Source organism: Narcine bancroftii, chromosome 9, assembly GCF_036971445.1.
Source record: "Narcine bancroftii isolate sNarBan1 chromosome 9, sNarBan1.hap1, whole genome shotgun sequence".
Classification (NCBI taxonomy): Eukaryota; Metazoa; Chordata; class Chondrichthyes; order Torpediniformes; family Narcinidae; genus Narcine; species Narcine bancroftii.
Genome location: NC_091477.1, coordinates 109104592 through 109128774, shown reverse-complemented (window position 1 = coordinate 109128774; position 24183 = coordinate 109104592). Strand labels below are relative to the sequence as shown.

General features: G+C 39.7%; 1 protein-coding gene across 12 annotated transcripts in view; it reads left to right on the top strand.

The window, feature by feature from the left end:
* Window positions 1-20878, top strand: part of mecom (MDS1 and EVI1 complex locus) — a 637277-nt gene extending 616399 nt beyond the window's left edge. For all 12 annotated transcript variants that reach the window (XM_069897283.1, XM_069897279.1, XM_069897278.1 and 9 more), the window contains 3 exons: window positions 11985-12215; window positions 13172-13367; window positions 19936-20878. In XM_069897283.1, coding sequence (XP_069753384.1) covers window positions 11985-12215; window positions 13172-13367; window positions 19936-20070 — 562 coding nt within the window. In that variant the 3' untranslated portion in view covers window positions 20071-20878. The remainder of the gene's footprint in view (window positions 1-11984; window positions 12216-13171; window positions 13368-19935) is intronic.
* The last annotated feature ends 3305 nt before the right edge of the window (window positions 20879-24183 follow it).

Genomic DNA, 24183 nt, shown 5'->3' with positions numbered 1-24183 from the left:
GGAAGTTGGTAAAGAAAGTAGAGGTCAGGAGGTCATATAATGTTTCCTTTCCAACTCCTGCACTTTCAGCTGCTTTTGATGGATATTTTATCCTCTACAAATTGCTGCATTTGAAAGTGTAATTAGCGATTTTGTTTTCTTAATCATCTAGCCTTATTCTTTTGGTTTAGAGCCAGTTCTACATCGTTTATGACAGACCTGCAAGCTGGCAGTTTGAACTGTGTTCAATCTTACCCCCTTCATGTCTGTCCAATTCTCATTATTGTCATACATTGATAAGGAGAGACTAAATACAGCATTATTTTCTCAGCAGATTTAATGCAAAAATAAATAACAAGGAATTTTTGTTTCCCTGCCTTTTTCTTGTTAAAGTTACTGCCTCACTGACTTCCATCTGCAATCTTTGCAGTCTGATTATTGAAGGAGATACTGAACAGACAGGAAGCACAATAGAGAAAAGTTGCAACGTGAGAAAAGAAATGGTCAAAAACAAGACAGAAGCTACAACTTAGATAAAAATGCAATCTGAGGAGTACATGATGAGCAATATTTTGAAAATGCTGTTTTTAATCTAAGGAACATCTCAACATGAAGGGATAGCACAGATTGAGTACCATATATACTGGCATATAAGATAACTCTGTACAAGATGGTACCCTGAATTTCTGCTTAAAATATGTTTTGAACTAAACTCACTGTATAAAACCACCCCAAGTCTTACTGCCCCAACTGTCCTTTACCAATCATCCCACTAACCAGTGGAGCGATGCTGTCACAACATTTTAAAAGCAAATTACCCAATAAAGGTTTACATTTTATGAGCATATTTTAATATAAACCCCCATTTACTCCTTTAATAGGCTGTTTAAAGCCTGTACAGAGCTGACGGCAGTTGGGTTGGGCTGATAGACCCCACGAAGGAGCGCTGAGACTCCACTGTAAAGGTTCAAATTTTATACGGCATGGGGGAGTGCTGAGACTTCTTTGTTAAGGTTCGGATTTTATACATGGTGTATAAGACAACCCTTGGTCTTGGGTGACATTTACCCAGTCTTATAACCCAGATAGGTATATCTTATATATAGAAACATAGAAAATAGGTGTAGGAATCGGCCATTTGGCCCTTCAAGCCTACACCGCCATTCATTTTGATCATGGCTGATCATCCACTCAGTACCCTGTTCTAGCTCTCTCTCCATACCCCCTGATCCCCCTAGTCACAAGTACTAAATCTAACTATCTCTTAAATATAGCTATGGAACCAGCCTCGATCACTTCCTGTGGCAGAGAATTCCATAAATTCACCACCCTCTGAGTGAAAAAATTCTTCCTCATCTCAGTCCTAAAGGAATTCCCCTTTATCCTTAAACTGTGACCCCTGGTTCTAGACTTGGTCAACATTAGGAACAATCTTCCTGTATCTAGCCTGTCAATTCCCTTAAGAATTTTGAATGTTTCTATTAAATTTCCTCTTAATTATATATTGGTAACAGGTACTGACTTTAGATTTGTACCTACAAGTTATTATTTTCTTGGGTATAATTTATACTGCCTAATTACCCTTCCCAACTGAAACTAGAAATGATTCTTTTCATGGGGTATTTAAAAAATTGCCAATTTATGTTTTCATTCAATTTCCTGAATTATCTCCACAACCTGACATGGCATTTAAGACGTAATTTTGTATTGTAGAGGCATGGAATTGTTATGTTTCTTGTGCCCTAATTGACGTTTAGGTATCCAGAGTATTGACTCTCATTTGCCATTTTAGCAGAAGCTGATTGAGGATGCTATAAGTTTCATTTGAAAACATTCCCAGCTTGCGCTCAATTTTTCCACTGAGTTCTATGACATTCCAGGTCCATCTTCAGCTTCTAATTCCTCTGTCCAACAGTATAAGAGGAAAACCTCTCTGGAGTGGAAATAGTCTCACACTTCTTGCAGTAAAACACAGACACAAAAGCATTTTCCAATAACACTGCAAATAAACCTCATTTCTGTTTTTGGGTTTCATGGTCACTTCAGTGAAAGACTGTAATCTGTGGGTAATATTGGAAATGAAGCCTTCATTTCTTGGAGGATATGAAAACAATGGATTTGTGAGGCCAATCATTATGAAGTAGATAAACTTGTCAATATTAGTATGGTGCTGGAAACAATTCTAACCTGTACATGGAGTCAACAATTATCCAGAGTTTTATCATATCGTGTACACATGTTGCACATGGTTTATATCATTAAGAGACAGGCATTAGGCCAAATACCTGGTCTCCCGTATTCACATGAGCTGAATCCAATGATTAATCTTCTCCATTCTACTGCTTTACTTTAATTTTGCCTTCACAAACTATTGAATAAATCATCTATTTTTTATTATTATTGCAAAAAATCATTTCCTGTCTTTTGTACCAAGTCTAATCTGTAAACCAATTATTGTAATTGTTTCTATGGTTGGGAGAGAAAGACTGATGTGGTGGAGATTCAGGAATGGCTTGGTGTTTCGAGACTGACATGAAAACACGCCTTGGATTGCAATCAGTGAATCATTTGTCCTTGTGGTTTCAGACGATTTACCAAATAGAGCTTTTCCTGCAGAATTGATAACGACTGATGTCATTGCGATTTCTGGAGGTTACACCACATTCTGCTGGCCCTATGCCCTGGGCTATTTGGGTTAGATCTCACCAGAAAAAGTATTTATATCTGAGTATAAATGGTCAATGGATTTTCCACATTGCTTCTCAGAATTCAACCTTCTCTTATAAAAATGAAAGCATACCAAGTACGTACCTGTGCATTGTAAGTTCTTGGCCTGATAGTAATAGCCTACTTCCTTCACATGTGGCATAGTTCTTAAGCCTGGCGGAACTGTTCTCACTGACAGGAGATGGAGCAAAAGCGAGTCATTGGTGCCTTGAAACCAGTTGCTCTGTGCAGATGGGGGTCTTTAACCATGGATGGTAAATCATCTAGGAGAGGGAAAGCTCCGATTTCAAACTTCCACTGCCTTGTGCCTATACCTGGCCACGGGAAAGGCTTTGGGAGTAAACCCTGAGAAAAACTTTGGAATCCCAAAGGGAGCTGACTACTGTACTCAGTCCCGGCTTGGCAAATCCTGTGATGCTGCTGGCACCAAACTGTATCGACCTTCATTGTTCGTTTGGACCTGTCACTAGCATGGAGAAGGGGGTCTGAATGGACAACAGATGGATCTCCATATCAATTCTGCCCTGACTTGTGCCTGGAGAGGCACTCCACAGTGACCGCCAGAGGTGCCATAGTTGACCACGACAAACGGAGGCCAAAGAAGAAGATCTTCCTTTCTTTACAAGGACAAAAGGATTTTTGTGGATTAAAAAGCCCATTAAACCAACTAAATCTTCCTGTTCCCTCTTATTGTGTTTCTCCAACACAATAAAGCTTTCTCTCAACAGCTTAGACACACAAGCAATTTGCTGCCATTGAGGTTATTCCATTGGTCTTAAGAATGTTCACCTTCCAGTAACCTTTCTGGGAAGATTGACTTGCTTTCTCCTTGCTACTGCTATGCCTTCAAAGCACAATAAAAATAAGGAATAAAATAAAAATATTCATATCAAACCTATTTCAGTATTGGGGATCTCAAAACTCTTTCTTAGCCAACAAAGGACTTTCTGAGTGTTGTCACAACTCTGTTGTAGCAAATGCATTCTGGAGAAGAATTTGAGAATTCAACTACATCCTAGTTGTCAATCTCTGAACAACAGTAGATGTTGATCCACATGGTAATCCTAAATCAGTGGTTTTCAACCTTTTTCTTTCCACTCACATACCACTTTAAGTATTCCCTATGCCATAGGTGCTCTATGATTAATAGGAGATAGCTTGAGGGTGGAAAGAAAAAGGTTGAAAACCACTGTTTTAATAGTACCTAATTGATTCGTTATGTGCATGGTTTCATAACTCAAAAGGAAATGGGCCAATGACAATTTTTCTCAAGCAAAATATTTAAGTAACAATGGGGTCTAGAGCAGTGATTCTCAACCTTCCCTTCCCACTCACATACCACCTCAAGCGATCCCTTACTAATCACAGGGGACTGATGGCATAGGGATTACTTAAAGTGGTCTGTGAATGGAAAGAAAATGGTTGAGAACCACTGACCTAAATTAAACTGGTCATCAATTTTTGTTCAAAAGCTTTGCTTCTTGAAAAAAATATGATTATTATGATAGACAACTTCAAGCTGAACACAAAGATAAATTCAGATTTGCTGCATCACGTAGGAAGTTGGAGAAACATTAAATTAACTTTTATTGAATTTAGCATGAGTTATCACATCATGACGCTGTCACATTGCATTAGTTCAACTGACCTAAAGTGTTTTGCTGCTGATTTTCATTTGTACTCAGCATCTGATGCCTCTCATGTCAGTGTCCAACAATAGTTGGCCAGCATTGATGGATTCCAGTTGCCCTGATACTGCTCTTCCATGGTTGCAATGTTCTGGTGAAACCTTTCACCATGTTCATCCACCTGGATAAAGTTTGGCGCACTGTAGTTGCCAAGAAAATTCTCAACAAAATATTTAAATACCTTCCATGCTTTTCCAAGCCTAAGACAACATTCAAACAGCACCTGCACTGAGTGCTTGCCCAGACATGCTTGGATTGATCAAAACCGCCTGCTTTGTGGGAAAAATACTAGGAGACTAGAAGACTAGAATATGACAGGAAATCACAAAAATAGGTTATACAGGAATCTAAATAAAAGGTACATGATAGGAAAATTTTAAGGTGATTTTCCTGATTTGCAACCCAAAATCAATCAAATACTCCCAAAAGTTTTCAGGAGGCAAATTGCTCGTTGTCCAGTGTTATTATTCCAATGTTTACTTAAGTTTTGTTTAGTGCTGTGAATAGTTATTATTTCAATGGTCAATATCTATGTAGATAAGAATGTAAGAAATAAGAGCAGGGAAAAGGCATTGATCCTTCGAGCATGTTCTGTGACAAGATCATGGTCTCAGCTCCAACTTCTTGCCCTCGACAGCCCTAAATTCTGTCTGTTGCAGCCTTGAAGGTATTCAGTGAGTCAAATTGTTGGGCACAAGGCGGAGTATCTGAAATCTCTCAGGAAGAGCTATAAATAGAAGATGATGCAAAAGGAAAACAAGTGAACAATAGTAATTCACTGTACTTACTGAAAAGTACAAAAGAGAATGCAGAAATACCCAACAATCAGTCAGTGTAAGTGAAGATAGAAAAACTGGGTGAATAATATATTTTTAAAATAAATTAAATTTAGACATTCAGCATGGTAACAGGCCATTTTGGCCCATGAGTCCAGCCCACCCATTAACCTACACCCCCCGTACGTTTTTTGATGATAGGAAAAATATCAAAGCCCCCGGGGAAAACCCACACAGACACAGGGAGAACATTCAAACTTCTTACAGATAGTGAGGGATTTGAACCCTGGTCCCAATCGCTGGTGTTGCTAACTGCTATGCCAACCATGTCACCCCAAGATACAGGTTGTTGACCTTTCATTTGTCATAATCCAGTGGTTTTCAAACTTTTTCTTTCCACTCACCTACCACTTTAAGTATTCCCTATGCCATAGGTGCTCAGTGATTAGAAAGGGATTGCTTAAGGTGGTAGGTGGGTGGAAAGAGAAAGTTTGAAAACCACTGTTTTAATCGTCCCTCATTGACTTGTTATGTGTACAGATTCATAACTCCAGAGGAAATGGGCCAATGACAATTTTTCTCAAGCAAAATATTTCAGTAACAATTGGGTCTAGAGCAGTGATTCTCAAACTTTTTCTTTCCACCCACCCACCACCTTAAGCCTTACTAATCACAGAGCACTGATAGCATGGGGAATCTTAAGGTGGTATGTGAGTGGAGAGAAAAAGGTTGAGGACCACTGTCAGAGTCAATCCCGACTCAAACTGGTTAATTGAACTAATTGAACTAATTGAGGTCAGTGTTGAGTCCATGGGGCTGTAATGTGTTCACTTGGAAGATGAGATGCCGTTCCTTCAGTTTACTTTGTGCTTCCTTGGAACAATGTTAAGGGAAGTAATCATATTAAGAGTGGAATGGGGAGTTAAAGGAGCAGGCAACTGGCAAGCAGCAGGCTGAGCAGAGATGCTCTCAAAAGTAGTTACCTAATCTGCATTTGGTTTCTCCAGGGGGGAGGAGACCGCCTTGTGAGAACCAAACACAATCCCTTAAATTGTATGGAGTAGAATTGAATCCCTGCTTTACCTGGGAGGAGTGTTTAGGACTTCAGATGGTGGGAAAGGAAAATGCAGGTGTTACATCTCCAACAGAAACACAGGAAGATGCTGTGAGAGGGGGAGTTGGGTGTTGGTGCAGATAGAAGACTGAACCATGAAGTCACAGAGGGAATGGTTCCTTCTGAATACTGAAAGGCAAAATGATAATATGTGTTGTGGTTGCATTATATTGAAGGCAGAGGATGATCTATCTGGAGGCTGGTAGGGTGGAAAGGGAGGACAAAGTGAATTCTATGGTTACTTTTTTCAGGGGTGGGAGGAGAATTAAGGGTAGAATTGTGGGATGTAGATAAAGGTGAGTGCCCTATTAAGGAAAGAAAATGACAATTCAGATGCACTAGTGTGGAAAATAACTTAATTTGGACAGATATAGTGAACCTTTTGAAACAAATGGTACGAAATGTGGTGAATATTTAAAACAAAATATGAAGAATTATAGCTGAGATAGCTGTGGGAGTTTGTGGGCTTCTACTGAATATTAGTCACTAACGTATTCTCTCAGCTGAAAATAGAGAAGTTGAGGAAGGAACATATCATAAATGGAATACAAACAGTAAATCCTCTGGTATCTGGCACCTTGAGGGATTGGTAGATCCCGGATAAGCAAGTTTTCCAGTTGCTTGAATGACCATGTTGCATGACTAGAGAACTAAAGTCAGGGCAATTTTAAACTTCTGTATTTGTTACCCATTTATTTTATGCAATATTTTTTATTGGCAATTGTTTGAGGTTGGCAGTTTGAATTCTGGATAACAGGAATTTTACTGTAAATGAACTATAGAAAGAAGAACTGGATGGAAATTGGAAGCAAAGATGGCAAATCTTGCATGTTCTGTGTGGGAGAGGAAGCAATATCATGATCAGTACATCAAAGGATGGTCTGAGCATGGAGATTTTCATGTATTCCCCAAAGAGATAGGAGCAGCTTGGTCTCATCTAATTTCTCATAGCTACACCTTTAATCTGGAGAAAGTGAATGGAATTGAAAGAGAAGATTTTCAATGTGAAAATGAGCTCTGTCTGGCAAAGGAGAACAGTGGTAGAAGGGGCCAGCTGAGACTCTCTTCAAGGAAGCAGTGAGCACGAGGTAGTCTGGTGTGGCATGATGATGTAGAGGGACTGAGACTCCATGGTGAAAGTGAGCCAGTTGAGCTCAGGAAAGATGAAACTTTTAAAGTGATGGAGGGTATTGGAGTTTCACAAACATACATGGAAATAGACTGGACAAGGGAATGAAGAATAAAGTCAGGATCAAAAAAATCCTTTTTGTTAGACAACAACAAACTGAAATCATGGGATCACCAGGACTGTCCTGTTTGTGGATCTCATGGAGGACAGAAACATGGACAATGCATGATTGGGGGTGAGGAACTAAGAAGGTGGAAGTTATAGAGGAAAGATCACCAGAGGAATTGAATTCAACGACTATATGGAAGGCCACAGCCTAATGTTCAATGGAAGGATCGTTGTTCAAAGGGAGATGTGAGAAGGTGTCTGAGATCCCCACCACTGCTCTCATTATCAAATAATTTTACCATGTTGTTCATACTTATAAACCAATATTAAGAACTTTCAATTAATACTTCTGAAGAAAAATCCTTCATTTTCTCTTAAATGTGACTGTCAATTAATGCTTCAAGAAAGTGCATATTCAGTATAAAAGGAATCAAGAACGTAGAAGTTGATTGTTGCCATGAACTGTGTATTTCAAGTCAGAACAATTATGCCTACTGCCTATTAAATAGATAAAGATGTGATCCTTTGTAGAGGTGTAATCCTAGAGTTCACAGTGGAGCTATGAAGTCTATTTAAAAGCTATTTGTGAATATCTTGGATCTTTGAAAGCTGTAAAAAGGTACTTTTATGTAACTACTTCGATCCCAGGAGAACTGTACCCATATGATTTATTTTGTAAATTGGCATTGTTCTTATGGGAGGCCAGTATCTAAATTAAAGCCTGCACATTGCATCACAACATAGACAAAGAAGAAATGGCTTTTTGTTTCTCTTTAAATATTACCATTCTGTGGCGTTCACATTAACTACAATTTCCTTTCCGGCCAGAAGAAAAATAGGCCCAGGACCCCCAATGCACAGCCAGCACATGAATCTGTTCTGCGATATTGTACATATATATTTTAACCAGTTGATTCCTAAGAAGTAATTGTACATGAATGTCTTTTCCCTGATATATGTCTTTACCCAGGCCAAGAATCAAACTGCAGTATACCAAGTCAACAAATTTCATCCAAGAGGGATTATAGTATTCCATGTGACTTACTGTCCTGAATGCTTACCACTTCCTGGGTTAATTAACAGCTTTTCTTTTACTCAACAGAATCAGGAACTTTAGCTGCATTGGGAGATGTGTGTGTGTTAAAAAAAAGATGATTTGAAGCGTGCGTGCGTGTGTGTGTGTGTGTGTGTGTGTGTGTGTGTGTGTGTGTGTGTGTGTGTGTGTGTGTGTGTGTGTGTGTGTGTGTGTGTGTGTGTGTGTGTGTGAGAGAGAGAGAAGTAAATGTATTTTATGCATAACATGCTTAATAATGGATACATACACTGGATCTTTCTCAACACAGCTCACAGCAACCTGTCCTCACCCTCCTTCTTTCAGTTGAACCTAGGGAGGAGAGGTGTGGAGGCCTGATGTCTGTTGCTATGGTCCCACCTGCAAATTATCCCTGACCATCCATTACAGAAGTCCTGCTAAACTGAGTCTATTTTTCTTAAACCATGTTAGAATGCCCTGCTATTTAGTAAGAACCTAATAAAACATCACCACAGACATTAAAAAGGTAAAAAAAAATTACCTTGTCTATGCTACAAGATGAAAATTCCTATTAAAAATCAATGAATTTCAGACTTTCTTCTAAGTCTTGTCTGGATTAGGATTGGAGCTGACCCCCCCATCATAATTTAAAGAGTCTTTGCTCCATTGCTGGGATCTTGTGAGTAGCAGCTATCACTCAGAAGTTCCTGCATTTTGGGCAAAGACACAAGTCTGGTGTTCACTTCCATGCAAATGGTTGAACTCCAGTGGTTCCATTACAGTTGAGAACCTCTTCCCATTTTACATATTTCTATTTTAAACGTACCCAAATATCACTGGTTTTCATCATTTCATGTGAACATAATGTATAAACATTTTATGCATTTTTACATCTTCAAAATTCAACATGGGCTTCTAAAAATGCTCAAATGTTTGCAAGGACTGTAATTTTATGTCCCATTGTATGTGTTACATATGATCATCTGTATCCATTTTTGTATGTATAGAAACCCTAAATTCATTTGTGTGTTATTTAAAGCAAATATCAAACCTTTGATAGGTGATAGAGTGGCTGCTCAGATTTATGTGCAGGTATACATTTTCTCTATTTATATTTCATACATTTTTAAATAATTTACTACAGCAATTATATCGACAGAAGCCTATAAATTGGAAGGTATTTCTGCCTTTAAACATGTGTTTGCCCTCAAGGTGAACTGCAGTTTGAAATTGCAATATCTATGCAATTGTGAATGCATTCCTTTGTTTATGTACAATGCATGCTTTAGTTTTGTGTGTGAGTGCCTGTGCAAGAGAAAGTGAGAATGTTTGTTTCATTCTCTGTTGTTCTACTTGCACCTGGTTACAGTTAGTGTGATTTTAATGAATCTTTGGAACACAGAGCCGGAGCATAAATTCTCTTAAGTATATTGGATCCTTTGTATTCTCTTAAATGAGTGGTAGAGTAATCATTTCTTGAATAAAATCCAAACATATGTCTGCAATCATATTTACACTGTTTTATCTATTTGTGTTTTTTAGTAAAGCCATGGATCACAACTCCAGAATGATAGTTGGTTAATGAATAAAAAGTCACTGAGTTAGTGCCTTGATAGATAGTTTAGCTGGTAAATAAATGTGGCAGGAACTGATGTTTCCATTGTTGGAAGAAAAGAATGGCCAACAGAAGAGAATGGAGTAATTAAAGATCAAAAACATATGGAAAGTAGGGTTTCCCATCTCATCAAATTATAATTATACTGGGGTCAGGCTCACTGCACAGGTACTACAATTTCAAGTTATAGTTCACCTCAGGGAGAACCATAAGGATACCTGGAAACAATAACCCATGTTTGCTTTTCAATCTGCTGTGCTATCAAGAAAGTAGATTTAAGCCCAACCTGAAAGGCCTCAGAAGGGGAGACAATTCGTCACATCAGATCAGTTTTGACCTCATTTCATTGTCAAACCACACACTCAAGGCTCAATCATTCTTTTTTGACCCTTAACACCATAATGATGGGTTTTGCTGTCACTTTAATGATGATGAAGTTTAAGGTTCTTTTTATGTTTTACAAAAAAGATATTTAGCCCAATTCTTTTAAATTATTTTTTTGCATTAATCCTCCATCCTTTGAGCTAATTCATTGATCTTTCATTTTTTAACCCTTTACAACAATCTTTTACACACATATTCACAAGTAATATGGTTTTATTTTCTTCAAGTCTCTCATCGCCACCCTTGATATAACTTACATTGAGTATATTTTCATGCACCTCAATAATTCTTTTAATGGGAATTAAAGTAGCTTTCTATATTGGAAATATCATCCATAAATATCACGATCAGATTCAAAAATCACCTCACTACTTTTATATTAATGAATATGACATATAAAACCAATATCTGAATTGCTGCACTATATCCCTTACATATACATGAAGCATCAAACATCACTGAACAATACAGCCCTTCAGCCTATAATGTTGCGCTGACCTATGTAAATCTGCTCCACGACAATCTAATCCTTCCCTACGTCACACCCATGACCCTCTATTTCTCTGAATTTGGAACATATCTGCCTATTTCCATAAACCACCTCCATTTTATGTAGTTCTGTGTTTTCCTTCTCATTTACCATGTTCCCTAATTTGGTATCAACAGTAAATCTGAATTGTTCTATCTCCTTCCTCAAATCAGTTAAGTTAATGAACAAAGCAGATCCTAAAGATGATTCCTGGAAGATGCCACCTTTTGAGTTTTGCTCAAGTGGCCCATCATTTTGTCTTGACTTTCTCTCAGTTAATCAATCCTCTATCCACTCTGCCAATATCGTACAGTAGAAGCCCAAAAATCTGGAGCACCTGAGAATCTGGACATTTCAAAAAGTCTCAAACTTTTAAAATTTAATGAGCATTTGTGTATATGCATCAAGCACAGGTGCAGAGTGGCACTTTTTTTTCTTTAAAACTGCTCATTTTAAATAAATGAAGCATGCTGTATTTGATCATGAATAAACTATCAAAATTAACCTGTTCATTTCTTCATTATTCTTCCGTCAATTTGAATTTTAAAAGTACTGCCAGAGAATACGGAAAATCCGAGAATCTGGACCGACCCAATTCCCGAGCAGTCAAGATTTTTGGACTTCTACTATATATCTTAATTGTTCTAAGAAATTTCATTCATTTACACCTCAACAATGGCTTTTTATATTTCCAAATATACTGCATCTGCTACCTTTCCTTTGATTCATATCCTCACTGAAATTTCCTGGTGATCAAACAGTGAGGAGAGAAAAGCAATAAAATCAAGTCCTTCGTTTCACATCAATCATTGGTCCATAATGTTGCTAATTGGGTCACTGTTGTCAAGACTCAAGGTTCGGAGTGAGGATTCTCATGTCTCCTTGCTATTCTCGCCCTTTAGAATCAATGGAAGTCATTACGAGGAGAAAAATCTTGTGACCAGTCAGAAAATGCACCAACTGGATGATGATGGAGAAGATGATGTAGAGTTGGAGGAAGAGGAAGGAGTCTGTAACCCAATAAGAAAACCAGTCAATGATCCAGTTGCTTCAAAGTTGGATGGAGGAAATCAAGATGGTTCTGAGTATGATGCAAGGGAGCCAGAGCAGGACAACAAGGAATCTCCTAGCAGGTTGGTGTATTTCCCAAACAGCATGAAGATTACTGAATAATCTTTAAAGTCTTTCCTTAGACTGGATTTTTAAGTAGTTTTTTTTGGCAACAAATTAAATTGTTTGAAACACAGAGAAACGCTAGAGGAACTCAGCCTGAGCCCAAACCATCAGTAATATATCTTTACCTCCTTTGGACAGTGTGAGACTGGTGGAGTTCCTCCAGCATTTTTATGTGATTTTACTACAATCTCAGCATCTGTCGTGTTTCACATCTATTAGTTGGAAACTGGGGTAAAGACAAACAGGTACATATTTAGGTACAACAAAAACATAAACTACACTCTAAAGTTCTTGTAATTAATTATTTTACTAGACTATTGATTTATAGTTCCTTTTCACACAGTTCCCTAGGGAATGCTCTAACTTAGTGCTCTGACTACAGAATGGATGGGGAAGTGTCAACTACAGAAACACTTAGCAGATCATTTTTGGAACCACATAACCCAAGTAACCATGTTATACTGAGGTGTGTGTGCAGGAGGTGGATAGAATTTAATCTATTCTCCAAATCCCTTACTGACGATCTGATTTAACACCCAAATGTAATGATTTCATTCCTCATTAACTTCAGTTGAAAATGAGAGTGGATGCAGTATAAATCAAGTAATAGACTCAAAGACATCCCAATCCCAACCAATTTGTGAGGTTAAAATTAGCTTCATTGTTTCAGCCCCTGAACTGTGACAGGAGACATGCATGCATGTGAGTTTTGTTGCTACTGTTATCTATCTTGAGACACAGAAGGGGCCTTCTCTCTCCACACCTCATCAGGGCCAGCTGCCATTCACCTTAGAAGCATCAGGTTTAAATATAATGACTGATTTAACAATCAAATTCGTTTGTTGGATTCTGGAGAAAATATGGATTGCTATAATTGTGCCAAAGCTATTTGATATTGTTTGTTTCTTTCAAGTTATCGAGCAGATGATATGAGACTTGAAAACAAGAGTAGTCTTTCCGCCCTGGAACACATCCGGCACTTCACAGACAATCTCAACACAAGGAAAGCTGAGGGCAGCCAGTTTGTTGAGGCTGATCTGAACACTTACAGCACTACCCATCTGTCTGAAGATCTGAAGCAACCCTTGTACAGGAAATCTAAGTCACAGGTGAGACCATTTTTAAAATATTTTTTTTATTTTTCACACTGTGAATCATATCAACCAAAATACATACAAACATTTTCCTCTTAAATATACACAGTAGTATTTTCTCCCCCTTTTGTCCTCCCCTCCCTTCCCTCCCCCCTTCCCACCACCCTCCAAAACCACTAAACGTTCAACATAATCAATACAATAGAACCATTAAACAATGTCATCACACAATGAAAAATAAACAAGAAAAATGTGTCATCTACTTTCACACACTGGATCAGGTCATTTTGTCTTCTTCTCATTTCAGGGGGTGGAGGTCCGAGACAAGCCCTCTCTGATATGTTCCATGTACGGTTCCCAAATTTTTTCAGATAATGTGACTTTATTTTTTAAATTATATGTTATTTTTTTCCAATGGAATACATTTTTTCATTTCCATGTACCATTGCTGTATTCTCAGGCTCTCTTCCGATTTCCAAGTTGACATAATACATTTTTTTGCTACAACTAAGGCTATCATAATAAATCCTTTGAGAGGACTGTGTGTCACAAGGTGAATAGGTAGAAAACAACACTGTGGACTTCCTATGTATCCGAAGTGCATCATAGTCATAAAGATAAAACATGAAATCGGGCTCTTTGGCCCTCTGAGTGTGTGCTGACTTCAACTGTCCACATACACTAATCCTCCATTATTCACCTTGTCCTTACATTCTATCAACTCTAAGATTCCCTCATTCACCTGCACAGCTGAAGCAATTTGCAGTGACCAATTAACCTAATGAGTCACACATCTTTGGGACATGGGACAAACTCAAACAAATCCTACCCAGTCACGGGGTGAATATGCAGACTCCACACCCTCGGGCCTCTAGGACTATGAGGAAGTGGCTCTATAAAGCTGGTCAGTGTTCCACTCAAAGTGCTGATAATATCTCAAGTACCCAGCAGGTTTACCAGGCCATGGACATAATCATATTTGTTGCTGAGCTGGTGTACAACACCTGTAAGGAAAGAGCACTAAAAATGAAATGAGCCAAAATTAGTCTAATGGATTTTTCACAAGATCACAAGAGATAGGAATAGAAGAAAGCCAGTGTGCCCATCATATCCACTCTGCCATTCTATCATGAGCTGATCCATCCTCCCACTCCCCGGCTTTCTCCCAGTAACCCTTGATACCCTGACTATCCAAATACCTGTCAATCTCTGCCTTAAATAGACCCAACGACCTTGCCTCTACAGCGGCCTGTGGCAACAAGTTCCACAGCTCACGGCCCCTAAGGCTAAAGAATTTTCTCTTCGTTTCTGTTTTAAATTGGCGCCCTTTTATCCTGAAGTTGTGCCCTCTTGTCCCAGACTTCCCTACCCTGGGAAACAAACTTACCACACCAATTAGTATGCCAGCCAATGAGTAAAAGAGAACCTTCCAGTCTTCCAAAATGAAATATCGAAAACATCCTCTTCACTTGCACTGAAAGAGTTGCATTGACAGCAGGGATCCTTGGATAGAACCCAATGCAAGAGAGTCTCGGCTTGCTGTTATCAGAATGTTCAATTGCAATAAATATCCTCTGCAAAATACAATGCTGCCTCAACTGATGTTCATACAAGGCAAATCTAGCAAGTATCATACGACACCGAGTAGCAGATTATTCCCACATGCTAACCAAGGGAAACAAGCAATAATTTTCCAGCCCACCTGGTCTCCCATCCCACTCCTTTATCCTATCACCTAAGCGTATGCTAAGGAAGACAATGGATCAAACCTGGATTCTTCCTGTTTTTTGGTTTAGTTAGTCACCAAATGAGTGAATACTGTTGTGTCGTTGTCGTATTAACTGAGATAGTATACCAGGGCTCATGGATTAATAAATCAAAGGCACAGTTTAAGTATTAGTTCAGCACTGGAAAATTTAAATTCCATCTCAGAAGTAAGTCTGAAATGCAAAAAGTTCCAATGATCATAAATGCCCATCTGGTCATTATTATCACAAGTAGAGAATTCTGCTGTTATTACCTTGTTATTTCCAGTTTGCAGAAATGCAATTATTTTTTAACTGCCTGCTGAAAAGCTAGGGATTAGTGATCAGTTGTCCCAAACTATTATGGAAAACTACAACTTGAATAAAATCAGATAGACCACCCAACATCGATGGTGATACCTGATTCAGGTATCACATCCACAGCAAGTGACCCCACACACTGGCACATTAACATCTAGTACTTGTGCACAAAATAGAAGGGCTGTCTCACAGAGTAGTCAAGGAGTACTCACAGAATCAGTATTTTTAGCAACATCCTGTACTCCTCCCTTAGAATCTGTCGATGTGTAGACAAGCCAGGAGATAATTCTGCTACACTGCATGATATGCCGAAAATTCCCTGTTTCATTTGTTGAGATCATACCAGAAAACATCTTGGATCCAATGGATTAGGTCAAAACTCTGCAGTGCTGCAAGCATGCAACTCAATACAAAACATTTGTCAACTTTTACTTATCTTAAAAGCAAACAAAGACCATTAGCCCAGCACCCCCACCACTAAAAGAAAGAGAAGCAAAAAAGAGAGTCCCCTCAGAGATATCAGTTGTCCGTGGATTCTCCTCCTATGTCTCCGTAACCTTTGCACTCACGTAGCCTCCTGCCTGTTCCAGTATGATCCTACGATCCTGGTTCTGAACCTTCATTACAATCAGGAGTCTTTCTCACCATCAGCACCCTTATGAATCCCAATGCCTGGTTCCCACTAGCCAGTCACTAGCAGCCTGTGGCCTGGTGTATGTTCTCAGCCACGGAGCACCTCACTGGTCTCTTGACGTGGTCACCTTCACATAGGTTCCTCAGTCAGGTTTGTCCCTGTTGGCTGGGGAGTGTATTCACACTCCACTGTCCTGCATTGGTCCCCTGACTCCCCAAGAGCTATCAAGCACGGGCACTACCATCTTGGGCATAGACCTCCATGGTTGTGCCAATGTCACAAAGAGGTACCGCTATCCCTCTTCTACAGGCTGCTTAAAACCTATTCAGGGCAGACGTCTCCGCTCCCTGCTCTCCCGGGTCCACACCAGCATCAGCGCTGCAGCTGCTTTTCCATCTTTCTTTTCTGTGACAATGAGGGGGAAACCTATCATGCAGTTGCCAAAGAAGTGCGTGAATCATTTGTGTTAATCTTCAGCCTGAAACCCAGAATGAATGATCCATTCTGGCCTCCTCCAGAAATCTCTTCCATCGCCTAAACCATTCTTCAGTCAGCTTGATCAATCCATATGATATTCAGTGTGCTGAGCCATTCTGTGATATGGATTCTGACAAAATCCTGGTTGTAGTTCTGAACACTATGCCCCAGCAAGTACCAATGCCTCCAGCCAAGAACAGCGACAACACTGGAAAATTGCCCAGAATGTCCCAACCACAAAAACCAGGACAAGTTCAATCTGTTCAGTTACCAGCCTAGTAACACTTCCCATCATTAACAAAGGGAGAGAAATGGGGGTTGTCAGCAGTAGTAACTTGCTCATTGTTTGAATTCTGGCACCATATCCAGTCCCGGAATTAGTACAGGGTTCGACATTCGTTGAAAAAGTTGATGAAGACCAGAGATAAAGTGGCCCTAGAGCTACATTTATCTGGCTGTGAACTCAGGAGTCTTTAAAAAAAATGAAGTGATTTGCACCCACGCCTCCTCCCTCACCACCATTCCGGGCCCCAAGTAGTCCTTCCAAGTGAGCGACAACACTGGAAAATTGCCCAGAATGTCCCAACATGTCATTTGTGAATTTGCTGGAGTCATCTACTGCATCTTGTGGCCTTCTCTGCATTGGAGAGACTGAACACAGACTGGGAGATCACTTCGCTGAGCACCTCTGCTCTGTCTGCATCAATGTAAGGGATTTACCAGTGACCAATCATTTCAGTTCTGCTCCCCACTGCCAGACTAATATATCTGTCCATGGTCTCATTCACTGCCAAAACAAGTCCAGCCGTAAATTAGAAGAGCAACATCTAATATTCCATCTGGGCATTCTCCAACAGGATCGCATTAACAACGATTTATTTGGTTTCTGCTAGATCCTTCCCTTTCTTTCTCTCTTCCCTATCCAGCTGTCTTCTTTCCTCCCATTCTCCAACCCCTTTGCTTTCCATTCATAGAGCTCCCTTATCCACCTTTTACCTCTTGCCTTTGGGCCTGTGCTCCTCCCCACCACTATTTTATTGAGTGCCTGTCTACATTTTGCTCATACCTTGATGAAGGGCTGAAGCCAGAAATGTTGGTTATGTATCTTTATCTTTGTTGCATAAAGTACGCTGTTTGACCTGTTGACTTTCTCCGGCATTGTGTCTTAACTTTGAAATGAATTGTAATTGGTGCGAATCCTGTTGAGTCATACATTGGACAAAGAATTGTGGTAGTGATTGTAGCAAATAAATAATCCCAATCCCTTCAGGGAGGTTCCTTAGAGAGTGTCCCAGATCAGCAGTCCATGTTTACATGCAGTCAGACGTGGATAACAGGCTTTGAAGAGTAGCTCCCAAGAAGTGTTCACATTGTGAAAAATCCAACAAAAATGAGTCTGCGCATCACATTTTACATTCTTGATGGCACATGATGGACCATCAACAACTTAAGAGGCAGGCGGAGTCACCATTGACCAGAAACAACCAATAACCAGAGTGCAGCAAAGGCTGAGGATTCTGCATCCAAATTCCACCCTCAAGGCATGTCAGACACGTTCTGTAATGTTCCCCATTTAAATGGATGAGTTCAACTCCAGCAACATGCAAGGTGCTCATCTCCTTTCCAGTTCACTTGATCTGTATATTAGAGTCATAGAGAGATACAGCAATGAAGCAAGCCCTTCAGACCACTATATTCACACTGCTCACCTACAACCCATTTGTACTAAGCCTACATTGATCCCATTCTATTTTCCCTACATTTTCATTACCTAACCCCAGATACTACTACTTATCCACACACTGGGGCAATTCACAGTAACCTATCAAACCAGACGCCATTAGAATGTAGGAAGAAATTAAAGGAGTTACAGGTAGAACATACAAACTCCACATAGATAGAATCTAAGATCAGAATTGAGCCCAGGTCTCAAGGCTGGGGAACCAGTGGCTCTTACTAACTGTGGAACTATGCCTCCCTTCCACCACATTCACTCCCAACATCATTGGTGCCTTGTGATTGCAGTGTGTCCCATAACAAGATCCAGTGCAGTAATTCGCTAAAACATCAATGATAGCTGCTTTATGGCCTAGAACATGGCCATGAACATTTTATTTCCATTAACCAATCACCTTAAGTGATTCCGATGCCATAAATGCTCAGTAATTAGTAAGGGATATCTTAAGGTGGGATGTGAGTGGGGGATAAAAGGTTGAGAACCATTTCTTTAGACCCAATTGTTACTGAAATATTTTGCTTGAGAAAAATTGTCTTTGGCCCATTTCCTTTAGAGTTACGAAACCGTGCACAGAATGAGTCAATTGGGTATGATTGAAACTGGTTTTCCACATTTTTTTTCTTTCCGCTCACATACCACCTTAAGTAAACCCTTACTAATCACAGATCATCTATAGCATAGGAATTACTTAGGGTGGTATGTGAGTGGAAAGAAAAGTTTGGGAAACCTTGGCCTAGAGATACAAACTTTTCTTTCCACTCACATACATGGGATTATCGCCATCTGCAGCGTCTCCTCCATGTCACACATCTCCCTGATATGGAACCATATTTTTGACATCACTGGCTCAGGATCCTGGGCCTCCCAATCATAACCGTATGGTAGTACCTCAAGTATAGAGATTGCAATGAGTTAAAGCAGAAGTCTCATGTCCTTCTCAGCAATGTCTTTCCCATGACACCCACAGTGTGAAAATAAGTAAAAAAACTATAAACAATGAGCCCTGGGGAAGTAGATAGGTTTAATCTTTCAACTGAATTAATATTTCCCATTCAACAACTCAAAATATGCCATGAAGTGTGGAGCACTGTGCTATTTATTTGTTTGTTTAACAATCTCACACCGTTCACTCCACACGCACTGGGAGGTACTTTATATCACAGGTTGTGATAATTGATCCTGAGTCTGGTGCAGGGGGCTGAGGGTGGGGATAGGGAGCAGAAGGGAAAGGCAGTGGATATACACAAGTGCCACAAAGTATTTGGGGGGGAAAGGCAAAAAATAATCAATCTTGTGGATTTTAATAAATCTACGTGATGAATAGACTTAGTTTGTTTTGTTTTATACAATGAGCTGATTCAGTTGAATAAATAATTATGATTCCTTCATATTGCAGTTTAGAAATCCTTTTTTTAAGCTAATCTCTCCATTTGACTGTGATCCTTCCCACAGATTTATTGCTGATTATTATATTTGGTTCTGTGACACGCCTTGTGATGTTTTACCACTTAATTTTACATACACAAGTCCAGGCTGCTGTCCTCCCTGGCCATCAGGATACTTTAACCCTTGAATCACTACAAGAATATGAATGGAATTGAGGAGAAATATAACCAAATAAAAGTATGTTTGATGCCTGATCATTATTCTTTTTGCTTTCCTCCCCAGGCTTATGCTATGATGCTATCTCTGTCTGATAAGGAACCTATCCACTCTGCACCTCACAATGCCTCCAATATGTGGCACAGCCTGCCAAGGGCTGCAGCAGAGCCCAGCACCCTGCAGTCCATCAGCCATGTATGACATTTTGCAATAACCGGATGGGACCAAGTCCAGCGTCGTACATAGCATGACATTTTTTTCTTGATTCTTTTATTTTTACCCTTTCCTTTTGTGTCTATTTATAGAGAGAGACTCCTGAGCAGAAAGCCTTAGAAATCTGCTGGGTCACCCTAATCGGAATTTTGTGACCTTAAACTGACAGTTTAAAAAAAAATGAATTGTATTTATTCTCCTAGTATTTTGTTTTGCACAGCGAAGGCAGCTGCGTTGTTGTGGGGATCAATGCAACTCAAAGTAGTTCAACTAGGAACTGGGTGCTCATGCATCAGTAGAGCGTCTTCCATTGTTCTCACTGGGAGAGGGTTTGACCATTTTCACTGTATCTGAGCACTCGACTTCTTGAAAATTAAATCATTTGTATAGAATTCATGTCATGGGGGAGTTTGGGCAACAATTGTCTCTTCCTTTATATAAATTTACTATTTGCATTACTTTTCTGTTCTTTTAAGCACAAATCAAGATGAGCTTTATTGTTGTGTCATTGAAACAATTCAAAGTCTGCAATCATAAAACAAAACCAACACTGAAGATCACCAATCTGCTTTCAAAAGTAAATGTTTCTTCCCCCCCCCCTGAAATTTTCCAAATTAATTTTGATTTTAGACAATCATTTTTGTAATTTTTTTTGAAAAGTGTGTGCAACACTGTGCTATTTATTTGTTCGTTTAGCAATCTCGCACTGTTCAGTCCACACACAAGCATACACACATACTGACAGGTGCTTTATATCACAGGTTGAGATCGTTGATCCTGAGTCTGGTGCAGGGGGGTGAGGGTGGGGATAGGGAGGGGAGGGGGAAGGCAGTGGATATACACGAGTGCCAAAAAGTTTTTTTTGGGGGGGAGAAAACAAAAAAAATCAATCTTATGCGTTTTAATGAATCTGTTTAATGAATAGACTTTACTTAGTTTGTTTTGTTTAATACAATGAACTGATTCGATTGTATAAACAGTTATGATTCCTTCATTACAGCATGACTCTTCCTAATTAGACCTGTACCTGATATTTTAAGCTATTTGTCTGCTTGTGTGGTGTTTTGTTCCAGTAATCCTATTCAGTGCAGCAGTTAAGGTATAAATGTGCCAAACTTATGTTTATAAAAAAACAAAAAAAACAGATTGTATTTCTTTTATTTCGCCATTCATGGCGAGCAGATTCGTCTTTTTTTTGTTTATATCTGATTTTGAATAGCCAGCAAATTGAGGTACTTTCTCTAAATGCTTTGTACAATGTATCTGTTATGCATTTAAATAAAAATATAATGAGAGGAACAGCTAATAAAGATAAAAGCGAACCCAAGGTCTTCTTGTGCCTATGTGTTCAACCACCCAGATTTTCATTGAGCTGTCAACAGTGCTGGGAAATAGATGAAGTGTGGAATTGAGCATTGCATCAGCCCAGCTTCCCCAATTCTGCCACTTCAAGATGCTTTGTATTTACCGAACAAGAAGGGGAGATGGAGACTTGCTACAACTACCAAGCATCGACAGGGTACAACAGCATTCAAGAGGAGAGTGGGCTATATGAGTGTACATGAATGTAAAAAAGATGATTAAAAGTACTTTTTGTTTATAAAGGTAGATGCCAAGAATAAAAACTTCATTTAATCAATTACTGAAGGGTTCTACATGTCCTTATGGTTGGATCTTTGTGACACTGCAGAGGAAGCAGAAATGAGACACACACATGCACAGTCTCACTCTATCTCATGCATTCCTACATGCACACACAATTTAAAGTGGTAACACATTTAAACACTCCACATCACCTGAGATAGATTAGGTTATTCAAATGAGATGAAGACTACATGTATTTAAGTCTTAGAGAAGGGAGAGGTGACCATTCACTAACTGCTCTTCCAAGACTGACATCAAGCTATTGGCTGCTGTGTCAGATTGACTTAAACTTCTTTAATGGGATCACCAGGAACAGCTGCAGCAATGGCAGATGAAGACAGTCCATTCCCCTCCTTCAATATTTTCCTCCAGTGAGTTGGGAATGGGAGAGCATCAGCATTTCCTGTTGAGGTTAGACAGGAAGAATGCAGGTGGAGACACTTATCTCAGTGGGATTGTCTTTTTTCCATGGTTCCACTTACTGCACATCAACCTGCTGATTCTTTACATATGATTTATTTCAAAACTAATATTGTGTTCAATATCGTGAAATTCCAAACCCTCTGGAGTAAGAGTTGCACTGATAATGGATTCAGAGCAGATAGATCTAAACTGGGGTTCCAAACACATTATGTATTCCTTGCTATTTGTGCTTCTAACAAAACAGAAATGATAGAGGAACTCAACAGGTCTGACAGTGTCCCTAATAGGTAAAGATATGTTACTGACCTTTCAGGCCTGAGTCCTTCCTCCAGGTGGCCCCTGTTAAAGGAACAGGTGGTGGATTAGTTTAAAATTCTGCGACTGTGGGGTCTGAGCCCAAAATAGCTGCATCTATGTTTGACAGCAGCATCGAGGGGTTGCAAACTCTGGGGAAGCAGAGGACTGGTGCAGCACACCAGAAAATGGGGAGATTATCCCCTGTATGAGACGAGATGACCCATCGCATGGCAACCGCTGTGACAGCGAAGGGATTTGCAGCTGAAAGGTGGAGTGTTGGTGACTCGAGGCAAGGAACCCACGCAGGCTGAAGGCTGATAGCGACTGCAGCCAAGGGACTCACACCACCTTGGGGACTGCTGGAGGCTGGCTTGAGACTGGCTGAAGGGGTGGCAGGTATTGGAACCGGGATGCAAGAAGGTGTCAAGGGTACTGAAAGCTTCCTGATTGGGTCAGAGGTTCAGATATGGAGCTTGGGCTGCTGATGGTTTGGACTGGACTCTGTGTGGCTCCGGAGGCTGCGGGAGTGCTGGTGGCGAATCCACAGACACTCGGTACCTCTCTGGGGCTTGCTTCTGCTTCTCTTTCCCTGACTGTAAGAGGCACCCAAGAATTTCTGCTGATGGCAAATCTGTCTACCTTACGGCAGATGGAAGCAAATTTTGTGTAATATTACACCTGTTTTATTACATGACATAAAGGAATCTTGAATTTTGGTGCTGTCTGTGTGAAGATTGTACATTCTCTTGCCTAGACTTTCACTGAGGACCCTAGTTTCTTCTCATTTGCCAACGATGGTTGGTAAGTTGACCACTGTAAATTGCCCTTAAGATATATATTCACTTAAAAAAATTTGCTTTAAATATTTCTAAGAGAATATTAAGATGGGAATAATTGAAAAACAAAGTTACAATTGAGGTTTTTCCACAATCCAAGCTTTTAATGTAGTTTGTCAATGCAGTGTTCAAGTGAAGAATCAATGGGATAATTTAAAATAATGATCTCATTTGATTTATGTAGCAGAAAAATAACTGGATGAGGTGCATCCAGCACTGAGGAGCAGAATCGAATCACAGGCTCAGAAGAAAATCAAGAAGGATAATTGATCATAACAGAATATGTGAATATGACTGCCATTGCCATTGAATAAAATGGGACCTAATTCTGCCAGAGAAATGGTTAAAGCATTAAAGCATCCAAGATATGGGGATTTGCAATGAAAACTGGAAAAGATGCTCCAAAATTGCATTGGCCGTAAAAAAAAAAAGGCAAGCTGGAAGGTCACATTGAGTGATAGAGTGAGAAGAGGGATACAAGAGGCAAAGTAGAGAAAAATAGAAATATGTCTGACTGAAACCCATGGAGGAACAAGTCCAAAACAAGACGAGAGAAATTGTTGTTACTTGATTGAAGGAAGCTCTAATATCGTATTTCACAGTTAAAGATATACAACTGAATGCTCAAAAGAAATAGGCACAGTTCCCACCCCTGACATCATGACAATTATTTTTCTGTAGGCTTCAGTGATTTACCTGATAATGACAGATCATACTCTTGGCATGTTCGAGGAAAACAATGCAGCCAGATGCAAAGAAAGGCTGCAGTCAATCTCGGACAAAAGGAACATTGCTCTCAGGGCAATCTAGGTGGCTACCTTCCAAACATTGTGTACCTCTGCCTCCTTCCAAGCCAACTCAGGAATCAACTGCATTGTTGTCCAATGTCCTGCTCACAGTA